This window comes from Panicum virgatum, chromosome 9N (genome assembly GCF_016808335.1).
Source record: "Panicum virgatum strain AP13 chromosome 9N, P.virgatum_v5, whole genome shotgun sequence".
Classification (NCBI taxonomy): Eukaryota; Viridiplantae; Streptophyta; class Magnoliopsida; order Poales; family Poaceae; genus Panicum; species Panicum virgatum.
In genome coordinates this window covers 993834-1007220 of record NC_053153.1, presented here as the reverse complement: position 1 = coordinate 1007220, position 13387 = coordinate 993834, and the positions used below count along the sequence as shown (strand labels likewise).

The following is a 13387-nucleotide window of genomic DNA, read 5'->3' as shown; positions in this document are numbered from 1 at the left end:
GTTTAGGAATTGAATTTGACAAACTCGGGTTGGGGTACCAATTCCCTGACTGGTGGGACCAGCTTGTCAGCCAGACCCACTGTTCCTCCCTCGGCTCCCGTCCCGTCCCGCCTCTCCTTTCCCCACCCTCCCTCACAACCGGTTCCCGACCGCCGCGCTCACCTCCACGCCGCCCACCACCGCTCTCTCCTCGACCGCATCCCTCCGCCCCCGGCAGGCACACCGACCCCGAGGCCCTCGCCGCCGCGCCGACCATGGTAAGCACTCACCTTGATTCCACCAATCGCCTTACCCCTTCCGGAGCAACGCGGTCTCTACCTCAACCGTGAGATCTAGCATGTTTGGTTTTTTTTTTTTTGAGCACAATCTAGCAGGTTTGGTTTCTCATCTAAAATCGACGCTGCCTCTAGCCACCTCTGTGTCTCTCGGCCTAACTGCTAGCAAAATATTTTTGGATTGGCTTATTAAGCTGACCGCGCTTCATTTCGGGCCTTTTTGGCAGGCCAATACGCTGCGGTTGTACCTCACTTGCATCCGGAACACTCTGGAGGCGGCGATGTGCCTCCAGGTACTTTCAGCTCGACTCTCTCCCACAAGTACCTGCCGTTCCTTGTACATTGCTCATCCTGCTGCTCTCAATCCATCACAAGCATAACCTAGGTGATCTGTGTTTTTGCTTTGCCGCTAGAATTTTCCTTGCCAAGAAGTTGAGAGGCACAACAAGCCAGAGGTGGAGCTCAAGTAAGTCATGCTGCAAACAGGAATTTTCAGCCATTTTGTTTTGTGATGCACCACATTTGTCCGACCGATGCTCCAAAGAGTTGTTAGCGCAATGCTATTCAGTGTGTGAAATTATTGCCAGCGTCATGTTACTCATGTTACGTTAGAAACCTTGCTCCTGTCACATAGTAACACATGCCTGTTTCTTTTCAACTTTGGCGCATTTCTGGGCTCTGGTGCACTTTAAGTTCAAACCCTTTTACTCTAGAATTCTTGTCATGCTAGAAATATGAATAAATTTCCTCGATTAACTTCACAGAGTGCAGATTGCAAACGCTAAAAGAAAACCATCCCCATTGCCTACTTCTTTGTGATGTCCCTGTCTGTATTATTTCTCTCGAACCAAGAACTTTATGGAAACGTAATCTGATTCCATGTCGACTTCTATAAGTAGTAGTGCCATTCTTTTGGCTCGTCAATTTTCCACTTTACATTCATTTTCACATGTTTTCTTGCAGCTTAAGTGAGTAGATCCTTTTGCATTTACTAATCCATCATCAATTTTAATTCTTTATTCACAGGACAAGCCCTGAACTTCTACTGAACCCGGTGAGCAAGACATCTCTGACAGCATCTAAAATTCAGTTTACAATTCTTCATTATTGCCTTTTTATTTTGGAAACCATAACCGTGTATTTCATTTTGTTTTTGGAATGAACATAACCATGTATGTCATTACGTATGAACTAAATATTGATGGCAGCCCTTTCTTTTTTTATTTGTAACAAGTGCGCTCTTTTCGAGCCCCAGCCTATGCACATTTGTGTGGGTAAGGCATTAAGGCTTGGGGCTTAAAGACAACCCTTCCCCAGACCCCGCACAGTGCGGGAAGCCTACGGCACTGGGTACGCCCTTTTTAACAAGTGCGCTCTTTTAGGATACTGCGCTAGGAATCACGAACGGCTCTATTTCATCTTTATCTTTCTTGAAAAAAAACTATTTCATTTTTATCATGCTTAAGTAAATTTAAGATTGATTACTCAATGCAGGATCTTCTTTCTTCCTGCCATGATTTTTTCTACCATTTATGTTTTTTTGAAGGAAAAAAATGGCTATTGATATTTGTTCGAGCAATTTACCAAGATTCCTCTCAACGTTTGTTCAGTTGTTGCCAAAACAATTTCATTGGCTGTTTACCTGCAGATGCTGCCTACATGATCTCTTTACTTATTATATCCTTAGTTGTGGGAGAACATCTAAAATATTTGCTCAGTATTTCCATATGTGATTCATGGTCCATATTTGTGTACAGGTACTCATATGCCGCAATGAAGCAGAAAAATGTTTAATAGAGACTTCAATCAACTCTATCCGTATAAGCATGAAGGTACTGTGGAGATCCTTGTCGGGTGTTTCTATGGCTATGAGTTCAGTACTGCTATAGCTTAACATGTCATTTACAGTGATTTGTTTGTGTCATAGCTGTATACTTTGGTAACAAAATTGTTAAAAATATTTCCTACTGAAACCTAAAAAGGTGAACCCAATGGCACAATTTATGGTGCATCTGCATGTCTTTACTACGTTTTTTCAGGTAACCATTTGTCATCTGAAGATATATATTCAAATCTTCTGATTGATTTGACAGGTTAAGCAAGCAGATGAACTGGAAAACATTCTTGCAAAGAAATTTCTTAGGTTTTTATCAATGAGGGCAGAGGCATTCCAAGTGTTGAGGAGAAAACCAGTTCAGGTATCGCAAGTAGTGCTTTATGTCTGCAGTAGGTTAGTTATTTTCCCTAGTAAACATGAACTAGGCAAAGGGAGGGGTACAGCAGTGCGGTATTGTAGACAACTGAATAATGGTTCTGCTGACCTTTATAGTACTGGTTTCCATAATTCCATCTGTCCTATATTGGCATTGCCCCACGTAGTGACCAGTCAGTCCTATCAATATGAATGTTTGCCCTTCCTGTTAATTGCAGAATTCCAAATTTCCAATTGTTTATGAGTGAACTGCTGGCTATGTATGAATTGTTTATATTTCAGGGTTATGATATCAGTTTTCTGATAACAAACTACCATTGCGAGGACATGCATAAGCACAAGCTCATAGATTTCATCGTGCAGTTTATGGAGGTAAGAATAGTACTCCATTAACAAGAAAAAGCCGATTGTTCTCCTTTGACATTAGTTTGTCACTTTTACATTTGCCTGTTAGATGCAAACTTCATACATTTGTACTTGATGTTGGCATATACGCATACTCACATCGTTGTTCTCTTACATGAACTTCAGGACATCGACAAGGAGATCAGTGAGTTGAAGCTGTCAGTAAACACCCGCGGCCGGCTTGTGGCGACTGAATTTTTGAAGCAGTTCATATGATGACTCAGCGATAGTAGTAGTACAGTGCTGAGAAACGTCATGATCGCGGCCTGTAAGTATGCCACTGCTGCTCAGCTTAGGTTTTGTTTCTTCACCCTGATTTTTGTTGTTGGACGAGAGCTTTTGTAAATGCCTTGTGGAGGACGTGTGCTTGGTTCCAGAGCTCCTGATTAGTAGCTAACAATTGACTTATGAGGCGATTTGGTTATTTTGAGAAGTGCCAGCTTATTCTTGGTTTGCTGCATGTATGGGCCAGTTGTCGTAGCTGCGTCTATGGGCCAAGTTTTAGTTTAGGGCAGCCGACGAGGGTGTGGTCTCTGCCTCTCTGGGGCTGGCGCGGGGGCGCGTGCCACCGGCCGAGGCGTCCCCCTGCACGCCCTCAGCAGATGGCACGGATGCCGCCGGCCGACGAATCTTCAGAACGGTGCCGTGGCGGCGGAGGTGTGAGCACAACCGGAGGAGAACCAGGCAGAGCGCCCGCGGCGGCTAGCTGGCCGTGACGGGTCGCCGCCGCCGCTTCCTTCGGGTCTGCCCCTGACAGAACACTATCGCTCGCCTCCGTCTGCTGCCCTCGAGGGCTGGCTGTCTCTGGCTCTCTGCTGCCGCCGCCTCGCACTACCAAGTACAGCTCCCCGTCAAGTACGCAGCCGGCTTCCACCGCGTGTTCGCCGGCAAGGTGTTCCGCCACAATAGTCAACACGTCCGCCGGCGCCACGACCTCAACACCATGCCCATGCTCGTCGATGAAGATGAAGAACGATCGCGCGAAGCATAGCCAGAGCTGCAGGGAACATGTTTCAGAAGACACGAAACCAAGCGTTTCTTCTCCAGGATTCCATTTCCATCAACCATCCATGGCTTCGCCCACAAATCACAGCTTGGTGCATGTGCATCTGCATGGCATGGGGTCCGACACATGTGCCAGTTCAATATTTTCCAACCACATTCTGGATCCACCTGCTACTGAATTTCCCATGCTTTATCCCATCAACTAATACACACTGCATCCGTACACCAACAAGATCATAAGTTAGGAACAGCATGGACGCCAAGAATCACATCATTCCTCATTCGAAACAGGGCAAGTCCTTGGCTCTCTGATGCCATCTGGTAAGAGTCTTGCTAATGAACAATTGAAGCTGCATGGACCAGCTTATAGCTCAGCCTCTGCTAAGGAGCTGAGTCTGTAGGATCTGGTTGTCTTCCAGCAACCGGTCGTACTCCAGTAGCAGCTCCTCCGACTGCTTCTGCAGCGCGTTCACATGGGCCTCTGCTGCCGATGCCTTCCTCTCGTGTTCTTCGGTTTCGCATTTCAGCTTCTTCATGCTCTCGTTCAGCTTTGCAATCTCCCGCTGTAGCTTCTTCATTTCGCTGGAGGATTTCTCATCCTTCTCACGGAGGGATCGGTTCTCCATCTGAAGTTTCTCGACCTCCTCCCTGGATGTGCTGGATGTTTTCCGCAGTGTCATGAGCTTTCGCAGGTAGTGGTGCAGCCGGTCGATTACAAATGCAAGGAATAGAGTGTATCCTACAAGGAGAAATAAAATGTATACGATTACCATTGCCAGATTTAGTTATAAAAGAAATTATAAAGTTCTTTTCATAAAGAAGAAAACAACATTGCCCTGGGTTAATAATGGATGTGTTCGACATTCCAATCAAAGACTCAAAGTATAGGTTCAGTGGGAATTTCAAATATCCTCCGAGGCTGACTTTTACCATTTTAGGTATGAATCTTCCTATGACAAAGGAAAGGGTAACAGAGAAGAAAAGAAAGAGAAAGAGAAAGAGAAGAGTAGATTGAACAAACAGCTTCAAAGAAACCAGAGAGAATTCCTAAGCCATGCTGTCATAGTAGTACTGCATAGACAAATATCAACTATAAACAAGGAAACCTCGTTCCTCATAAAAACATAGAAAATTTATTCCTTTTTTTTAATACGAGGCCATCACCCCATTTCCATTAGCATAACGGATATACAATCAAATCCACAGTGGCACATACGAAAGAAGAGGTAGAAGGGGGGTGGGGGAGGGAAGAAAATTTATTCCATGCCTTAGAATTTTAACATCCGACCAGCTTCGAATTGAAGAGCATGGAAATCAACAATTCAAGTGCCCAAACCATGACCTAAGCTATCAGTCCCCTTTCATTATTACTACTACAATTACTATCCCTAGTACCTCTTTGTGTAATTTTAGCAGATTCTAGATGCCCAAATATGAAACAGATCCTCAAAATCAATACTGAAGCAACTCTACTTATTCCCCCCAAACTCCCAACCCTTTCAAGGTTACGCGTCATAATTCTTAAAAAGTTAAAATTTATAACTAAGATTTCTAACCCAAGAGGGCCACACTGGTACTTAACTGAACTCACTAACTAATGCAAACAGTACTAGAGTAATTACAAAGGAAGAAGACTGATTTGGGAGAGAATACACCTTATTTTTTTATTTTCTAAAAAAGAGAATACACCTTATTTTGAGAACCCGCCTTATCTGAGTATCTGACATCTCCTTAGCATTCCTGAGCAAGACAGTACCCTGCCTAGATTCTACATACAAGCTTCCTGTCCTTATCCCAGCCTACCATTTTCAAGATAACATTTTCCCAAGTCTTAAATCTTCACAACGCACCACAGCATACTCAGAATGCAGCGCAAGCTGGAGCCGTGCATAAAACGGACTTGTATAAAGTTGGTATTTGATAGGAGTAGTGGCGGAGCCTGAACAACGAATCAGGGGGGCCAGCCTTGTTAATTAAACTGCTAATCTAATGAACAGTACCAAAATTATTGTTCAACGGGTGGAGATTTTCTATGGCAAGGGGGGGCCGGAGCCCAGTATGGCCCCAACGACGCTCCGCCACTAGATAGGAGTATGTTGTGCTAAAAAAAAATGACAACTGGTTCAAAAAAAAATGACAACTGGATACCTTACCTTTGGTTTCAGGTAAAATGGCTATAGATAAATTCTAACAGTACCAAACAATATATGAAGAGCAAACAATTGCTGCAACATGCTATTGTCTTCCTTGATGCCTAGGGAGCAAGGGAAGAACAATAGTCCAATGCAATCCAATAAGAATGTTGTTTTAGTATCCTAATAGACCAATATAATCTAGTTTTTCTTCAACAGTTGACTAACCAGGTAAACAAAGGAGATGACCACCACACCTACCAAATGGAGATTATTAAAAGTAGCAATCCTTAGTGGTAAGTAAGATTGCAGGAATCGTGCTTTGAGACTAGCCAACTATTTGGTTCCGATTCAAAACCTGGATTGGGAAACCTGTAAATTTGCTATTCAAGACTGAACTCTAAATTGGCAGCTGAACCCAGAACATTGGATTTTCGATTGCTACTTCGTTTTCCACCTAGGCAACTAAGCAGCAATCAGCCAGTCACTAATCCATCATAGCATCCATAGACACTGGTTCATTACAAAATGCTAAGCGGATGGATTACTGTCGTCAGTCAAAAATAACCAAGAGAGGGAAACGAATGCTCACCAATGAGGGATGCCTCGAGGAGGTGCGTCCTCCAGAGCACCTGGTCCATGGGGCTGACGGTGCCGACCTTGAGCCCCCTGTTCTGGATCTTGAGGATGCTGGCAACGTCGGACATGAGGATCACGGTGAGCGTGCACGCCAGGGTCTTTACGGTGGCCGGGCCCTTGCCCGTCTTCACCTGGTCCACGCCGCGCATGGCCAGCTCCCTCAGCGGCCCGACCTTCACCATGAGAAGCAGCGCCACCGCGCCCTCCGCGAACAGCACGAGGAACAGCAGCTGAATCATACCTTGGGCTGGCTGCGGAGTCCCTCTCTACTACCAATCTGCGATGATTCTTCAACCCCGGCTTGGCCGCGCGTGCTCGAGAAAGCCGCAAGGATTTCAACCCTCGAAAGAACGACTTCGCTATGCCAAATTTAAGAATGGCGCAGGAATGGAGGTTCCTGGCGGCGGAAAATTTACAGTTTTGACGGGGAGATATCGGAGATGCGCAGGAAATCACCAGCCTTGTTGGCCTGCGAAAAGGTGAGCCATCAGCAATCAGGAAATGAGGAGACCAAACCTCACCGAGAAAAGGGGAAGCATACGTAAATTTCCCGTGGAATGTGGAAAGAAGCAGCTCACCTTGCCAAGAACCAGGCGAGAACTCGAAAGCAATCAAGAATCAGCGGACTTTGGGCGAGGGTTATGGGATGATGGTAATAGAAGTGGGAAAGGGGATCGGAAGGCGAAGGGTTAGAGCAAAAGACGGCGGCGAAAGGCGACGGAAGGGCAGGGATGGGAGGCGTGCAGTGCAGGCACGGGGGGTAGAGCGAGAGATTTGGATCGGCAAGAATTCTAGCGCGTGTTTCCCCGAAAAGAGAATATTGCATGCATGGTGTACTAAATGAAGTTTATTTGTAAAAATTTTTTAAGGATGAGTGTAACTTTTCGCGACAAATCTAATGACGGTAATTAATCGATGATTTGTTATAGTGATGCTACAGTAACCATCCTCTAAACGCGCGGTCAATGGCCTCATTAGATTCTCTAGGGTCACTAACGCGGGGGTTCTGTAGTTGGTTTTGTAAACTGATTTTGTTTGACACCATAATTAGTGGTCAAAGTGTCACTATTCACTAGCGCGAGTGTGGGAGTGAGAGTGTGCTGCTTCCTTTGGGCCCACTTTCTCTGTTTTTTTAGCTCTTTCTTTTCTAATAACAAATGGTGCTTAACATGCACACCCCGAAAGTTCTCCCGACATGCTTTTACTTTCAAGGAATTTTAAAATGTACGAGCAATGCATTTGCAATTTTATTTAGACAGCCTTTTTCTGTAGTTTTACTTGTATATTTCGGTTTTTTTGCAAAAAAAAAGATAAAATGAAATGTTTGGAAAATTCCGTCGGAAGGAAAAGGAAATTTCGTGTCATAAAAGTAGCATTTATTATTTCACACCGATGAATCTGCAGTGGAGGAGCGACAATTGTAGTCCTTTTTTGCTTCATTCTTCTATAAGTGTTTTTCACAAATTGTAGGTTTCTGTTCGATCGCGTATTATAGTTTTTATTTAAGAAAGATCGTGTATTATAGTAACGTGGCCGTATGGGAATTTGCAGCGCACTGGCAGCGGAATTGATCAATTCGTCGCTATTTTACTCTTGTCCCGTGGCAGTTTATGGTCAACACCCCGTACTCTCATGTTATCACGAGTAATGGTCCATTTTTTGTACCTTCGTCCAATTGGCAATCTCTTCAGGACTTGGGGCCCTTAAGGTAGTAAACAAGGCGCCGTTGGGAATTGGGATTGAATTAAGGGCAAGGCCCTGCTGGATCAAATGAGGTTCCACTGTGACAGCCTAGTTATAACCGTCAAATTACCTCATCTTAGCTGGAGAACATGATTGGCCTCTCTCATATCTTTTGGGCTCGACAGTTTTAGACAGTGTTAAAGTAGTAAAACGGATCTTTGTAGGAAGGCAGGAGCCTTTGGGGCACCTCATCATGATAGACAGGGACTACTCTACGGCCCTGTTCGCTTCTCATTTCCCGACTTATTTCGACTTATTTTGATTTATTTCTTCTCACATGGTACTATTAAATTAGCCGAAACCAGCCGGCTTTTAAATCAGCCGAACAACCCCTACTTTGAGGCAGGATCATGGATGCATGCTTGCCAGGCCAGACCCAGACCCCCTGTGGCTCCCTAACATTCGGATTAATCAATTTAGGGTGTGTTTAGTTGGTGAAAAATTTTGGGTTTTGGTACTGTAGCACATTTCGTTGTTATTTGATAAATAATATCCAATTATATATTAATTAGGTTTAAAAGATTCATCTCGTGGTAATCAGTTAGACTGTGTAATTAGTAATTTTTTTCAATTTCATTTAATACTTTATGAATGTGTCCAAAGATTCGATATGACGGATACTGTAGGAATTTGTTTGGGAACTAAACGGGGCCTAATTCGCCACCCCTAACATTCTAACAGCCGCAAGTTTTTTATGCAAAAATGTTAGGGAGCACCTAAAGATGGTGGCTGCTGGGGAACAGGTCAACACATATGGGGACTTCAACATTACCTTGCAGCAGCTACAGTAAGATCATTTTTTATGAGAGTTTTCGTACATTTACGAAGACCGGAAATTTGATAACTGTACCTATGACATCCCTCACTTATTTCATGGAACCCTCTCTCCTCATAAATGATCATCATATTAGCAATTTTACAGATGAGGTATGATATTTAATATTCATGACACTTCTATGATATTTTCAATAAAATTAGTTTAAGATTTTGTTAGTTGTTGCTGTTATGTGTTTACAGCTAAACTACGGTAGCTTAACCATGTGGGGAAGAAGGGCCAAAGGAAAACAGGGGCGCCATCACCAAGTTAAGACGACAGGTATGTACGACCCGTGCAGGACGAGCAGTGACCACGGACCACCACACCGCAACACCCACCGCATGCGCCAGCAACAGCAACAGCAGCGGCATCGCCAGCAAACGAGGGGAAGCGGGCGACGACGGAGCAGCAGCGAGAATCCGACGGCATAATGGTCAAACATGACCCCTTCCTTTTCTTCTTCCCCTGCGCTTCAATTCTTTCTTCCTTCCTGGTCCTCTCTCTCTCTACCACGCAGTCTCGTCTCTCTCTCGTCTCTCTCTCTCTCTCTCTCTCTCTCTCTCTCTCTCTCTCTCTCCCCCCCCCCTGTTGGTGAACGCAGCGGTTCTTGCTTCGAATCCAGGTCGGGAGGGGGGAAGCGGCGCCCTGAGCCGTAAAGGAACCGCCTTTTGCACCTGTTCTTGGGGTTGGGGGGGGGGGGGGGGGGCGCTTCTCCGACGAAATGGCTGTAAGTTCTTGCTCTTGACTGACCCCTATCCGCTGCGGTTTCCGAGGTGGTCGTGTCCGGATCGGTTTGATCCTGCCTGGTTTTTGCATGTGCGATTTCTTGTAATTGCCTACGGTTGGCTGCAGAACTTCGTCGTGTCCCTCTTCTCCTTGCATACCCCACCGCTGCTCTTGACTAGGTTGTCTTGTTTTGCTTCGTGATTAGGAGATACTAGACTGCATCTCTCCGGTAGCATTTTCTTGTTGCTTTCTCTCCTTGGTCCAAGAAATGTACTAATCCTAATAGAATTATTTGCTTTGTCTTCTTCCTCAGTCAAGATCCGGTTAAAATGTGTGATTTTGTTGTGCCCTCAGTTACTATGTGCCGAAGGATCAAAATTATCTCGTTTAAAATTGATCTTTTGGTCAGCATACTGATGTAGGGAGAAAGTGGGGAGTTTGTTTAAAATGGGTACCATTTTGTGAAAGGTGGAGTGTGAAGTGTGATAGAGTCAGTTTACCTGCGTTTGGGATTTCCCCAATCTCAATGACAGCTCCTATGTTTAATGTTACCATTTAATAGTTTTAACCATGGTCTGCTGGAAATCAGTAATTGTTTGTTCTTTCGGGTTGCTATGTTAATTCTTGTCTCCGTCTGAATGTATCTTTAGTACTGCCCTCCAGCTTTTGATGGATAAATAGATTCTCATAGTATGGAACTTTCAGAGTGTGGACTACACTAATATGGTACTGGGTTGTCAAATGAATTTGCCAACCACTGTCTGATATGCATTTCTTTATTCTACTGTACCAGCATCAAGGAGTTCTCCATCTGATGTAGGGAGATAGTCGTTAAATAGTATCATCTTTGTGAAATGTAGGGTGTGATAGAGTCTATTACTCTGCTTACCTATGTGTTTGGGATTTTCCCGGTCTCAATGACAGCCCCATGTTAGCATGTTTCCATTTAATTGTGCTAACTGTTAACCATGGCTGTTGGAAATTAATAGTGGCTTGTTCTTTAGAATTGCTGTGTCAATTCCTGTCGTCTTCTGAATGTATATCTAGTATTGTTCCTGCAGTGTTGATGGATAATTAGATTCTCTTTATATGGATTTATGACAGTGTCAACTTCACTTGATATGGTACTGGGTGTTCAGTCATTTTGCCAACCAGAGTCTGATACGAATTTGTTTTTTTATTCTTCTGCACCAGCATCAAGGAGTTCCTAAATTTGGAAGCTGGGAGGATGAGAATGATCACCTTTACACACAGTATTTTGAAAATGCTCGTAAGGGTAAATCTCCAGGTAAGGGAGATCCAGAAACGCCCTCAAAGGATCCACCATCAGCTAAAGCTTCTCCCCTGAGGACTGGGTCAGATCCAGTGGTGCGAAAGCCCAAGGATGAAAGACGTGCAGACAGAGAAGATGATCTTCGTCGGCATGAGGCCACTGCTGGAAAACCATATGCTGAGTCACCTAATCATAAACACAGTGATCATACGAACTACAATAGTGCAGCAAGAAAAACTGGCATGGAACGATCACCTCTGCATCCTCACCACCAAGCAAGAGTTGTAAACAAAGGAGGGGTTTCATCTCCTTCATGGGAACGGAGGGGTTCATCAGAAGGAAACCGTGGGAATGCACCCACCACACCTGGAAGGTCCAGGATGAGACCAAGCGGGCGTGGAGATGAAACGGTATATTCTAGATTTTGAAGTCTCAACATAAGTACACTGCACCTAATATATATCAAGTGTGCATAAGAAGTATCTTTTGTCTGTATAATTTCTGAAGATATGCACTGTAATTTCTTGCATATAAAGCCTGAGAGAGGATCAGCTGTGCCCAAGTTTGGAGAGTGGGATGAGAAAGATCCATCTACGGGTGAAGGTTTCACCGACATATTTAACAAGGTGAGGGAGGAGAAACAGTCTGGCGATGCTCCTGTTATCACCAATGATGCAGGTTATAACCGCTCCAATCAAGGCCACAGATATGAATCCTCGGTGAGTCCACTTCAGACTTATTACCATGCTGCTGTTTTGAACTGTATGATGGATTAAAGCATTTGTTGTGCATATGCTTCACATAGCTTTAATATAAAAAAAATGCTTCACATAGCTTCGATTTTTCTTGCATTTTGATGCCCTTCTGAAAGCTGAAAGCATCTGGGGAGTTGATTTCAGAGCGTTGGCCATCGTAGCACTAAGTAGTGGAGTCACTTAATTAAACTGCCTGGTGCACTGTTACTGGTTTTAATGATCATTGTCGCATGCTTGAATCTGCACTAATTGAAAATTGACTAAACTGCAGCAAACCATGACCCGAACTATTAAGTATACTGGTAGCATTGTTACCTTTTGTTTGCAATTAGTTCAGTCTTCAATGCTATAGTTACCATACTAATTATTGACTACCATTGCTTTTTGTTGCTCTGTTCAGTTCCAAGTAAGCATTATGTTTCAGTATTTCACAACTGGAGTGCGGTAGTAATTTGGGTTGTATCTGAGGGATCTACTTTGGCAATTGCTTTTACAAGTATCTATGTTTAATGAAGGCTACATAATATGTTGAAAGAAACATTTTATAACCCTGCTGAATTCATATTCTGCTTACTTGCAGGGTTGCTCATGCTTCAGTTGGTTCAGAAACTGATAGTCGCCATTTAAGATTGGATGAACCAGTGCTGATTGTATCATTGTCACATGAGTGGTGCCCCCATTGTGTTGTCCCTGTTGTAATATTGTGTGGTAGCGAGACGTTCCAGAACATGGCTTTGAGAACTTGGTTCAGTAGTTTGAGTTGTTTTGTAAGTTGTGGTTCGTTTCTCCGTAGAATCCTGCAAACCTATCCCGTTGCTAGTTTTTCGTCACCATTTTGGAAGATCATTTTTTTTAAAAAAAATCTATTAGAGAGTAGAGACGCAGAACTTAGAACTGTAATAACATAAGTAGGGAGGACCTCATGCTAACATAGCTTTGTTTTAAGTGGAGTACTGACCGAGTGTTATTATAAACATGCAGTTTTGTCTTATGGTCGTTTCAAAATTTGGTGATGTTCAATTTACAAATCCAACTACATAAAGAAACCTGAAAACAACATACTCTCACAAGGATAGGCGTATCTCCCTTATACCCACTGGGATTTTTATTATTATGGCCGGCAAGTTGCGGTAGAGATTTGAAACGGCAGGAGCCTTTTTTATTTTAAAAGACGGGGAAAAAACAGGTGGTCTGGAAAAATGATGGAACTTCTCAAAAACCAAAAACTGAATAAACATGACCATCAGTCAAAAAATTCTACATTCTGTTGCACAAACGAATAAATCACGAAGGTAACAGAGACAGGGACAAAGGGCTAGCAAGGTTGCAGCAGAAACAGCCCTTGCCGGCCGCCAGAGCAGCAAGCTGATTACGAAGGTTGCTGTGGAAATGCTGGGTTGTGATA

The 13387-nt window shown here is 43.8% G+C and overlaps 3 protein-coding genes across 5 annotated transcripts; 2 read left to right on the top strand and 1 right to left on the bottom strand.

Moving 5' to 3' along the window:
* Positions 1-77: 77 nt before the first annotated feature.
* LOC120687450 (actin-related protein 2/3 complex subunit 4) lies at positions 78-3345 on the top strand. Of its 2 annotated transcripts, none has more exons than XM_039969448.1 (8): positions 78-257; positions 503-568; positions 689-741; positions 1302-1329; positions 2033-2107; positions 2369-2473; positions 2770-2859; positions 3019-3345. In XM_039969448.1, the coding sequence occupies exons 1-8, from the start codon at positions 255-257 to the stop codon at positions 3106-3108; spliced, it is 510 nt and encodes a 169-aa protein (XP_039825382.1). In that variant the 5' UTR covers positions 78-254; the 3' UTR covers positions 3109-3345. The 2 variants fall into 2 exon arrangements, with proteins under 2 accessions (XP_039825382.1, XP_039825383.1); XM_039969449.1 differs by having other exon boundaries at positions 96-339.
* Positions 3346-3923: 578 nt separating this feature from the next.
* LOC120687438 (B-cell receptor-associated protein 31-like) lies at positions 3924-7436 on the bottom strand. The gene is made up of 3 exons (XM_039969438.1): positions 7247-7436; positions 6622-7137; positions 3924-4636 (listed from the first exon to the last, which is right to left on the bottom strand). Exons 2-3 carry the CDS (start codon positions 6905-6907, stop codon positions 4269-4271), a joined length of 654 nt encoding a protein of 217 aa, XP_039825372.1. The 5' UTR covers positions 6908-7137; positions 7247-7436; the 3' UTR covers positions 3924-4268.
* A 2061-nt stretch (positions 7437-9497) lies between these two features.
* Positions 9498-12801, top strand: LOC120687433 (RPM1-interacting protein 4-like). Of its 2 annotated transcripts, none has more exons than XM_039969433.1 (4): positions 9498-9661; positions 11149-11637; positions 11764-11946; positions 12563-12801. In XM_039969433.1, exons 1-4 carry the CDS (start codon positions 9659-9661, stop codon positions 12593-12595), a joined length of 708 nt encoding a protein of 235 aa, XP_039825367.1. In that variant the 5' UTR covers positions 9498-9658; the 3' UTR covers positions 12596-12801. The 2 variants fall into 2 exon arrangements, with proteins under 2 accessions (XP_039825367.1, XP_039825366.1); XM_039969432.1 differs by lacking the exon at positions 9498-9661 and adding an exon at positions 9750-9955.
* Positions 12802-13387: the final 586 nt, after the last annotated feature.

What these genes read in the sequence shown, in the direction of transcription:
- LOC120687438 (XM_039969438.1), bottom strand. Translation starts at nt 6,907, where the DNA reads ATGATTCAGCTGCTGTTCCTCGTGCTGTTCGCGGAGGGCGCGGTGGCG. An exon ending in CCTCGAGGCATCCCTCATTG is followed by an intron (nt 4,637 to 6,621) that starts GTGAGCATTCGT and finishes TTCTCCTTGTAG; the next exon opens with GATACACTCTATTCCTTGCA.
- LOC120687450 (XM_039969448.1), top strand. An exon ending in AGGCGGCGATGTGCCTCCAG is followed by an intron (nt 569 to 688) that starts GTACTTTCAGCT and finishes CTTTGCCGCTAG; the next exon opens with AATTTTCCTTGCCAAGAAGT. An exon ending in TCATCGTGCAGTTTATGGAG is followed by an intron (nt 2,860 to 3,018) that starts GTAAGAATAGTA and finishes CATGAACTTCAG; the next exon opens with GACATCGACAAGGAGATCAG.
- LOC120687433 (XM_039969432.1), top strand. An exon ending in GCGGGCGTGGAGATGAAACG is followed by an intron (nt 11,638 to 11,763) that starts GTATATTCTAGA and finishes TTGCATATAAAG; the next exon opens with CCTGAGAGAGGATCAGCTGT. An exon ending in GCCACAGATATGAATCCTCG is followed by an intron (nt 11,947 to 12,562) that starts GTGAGTCCACTT and finishes GCTTACTTGCAG; the next exon opens with GGTTGCTCATGCTTCAGTTG.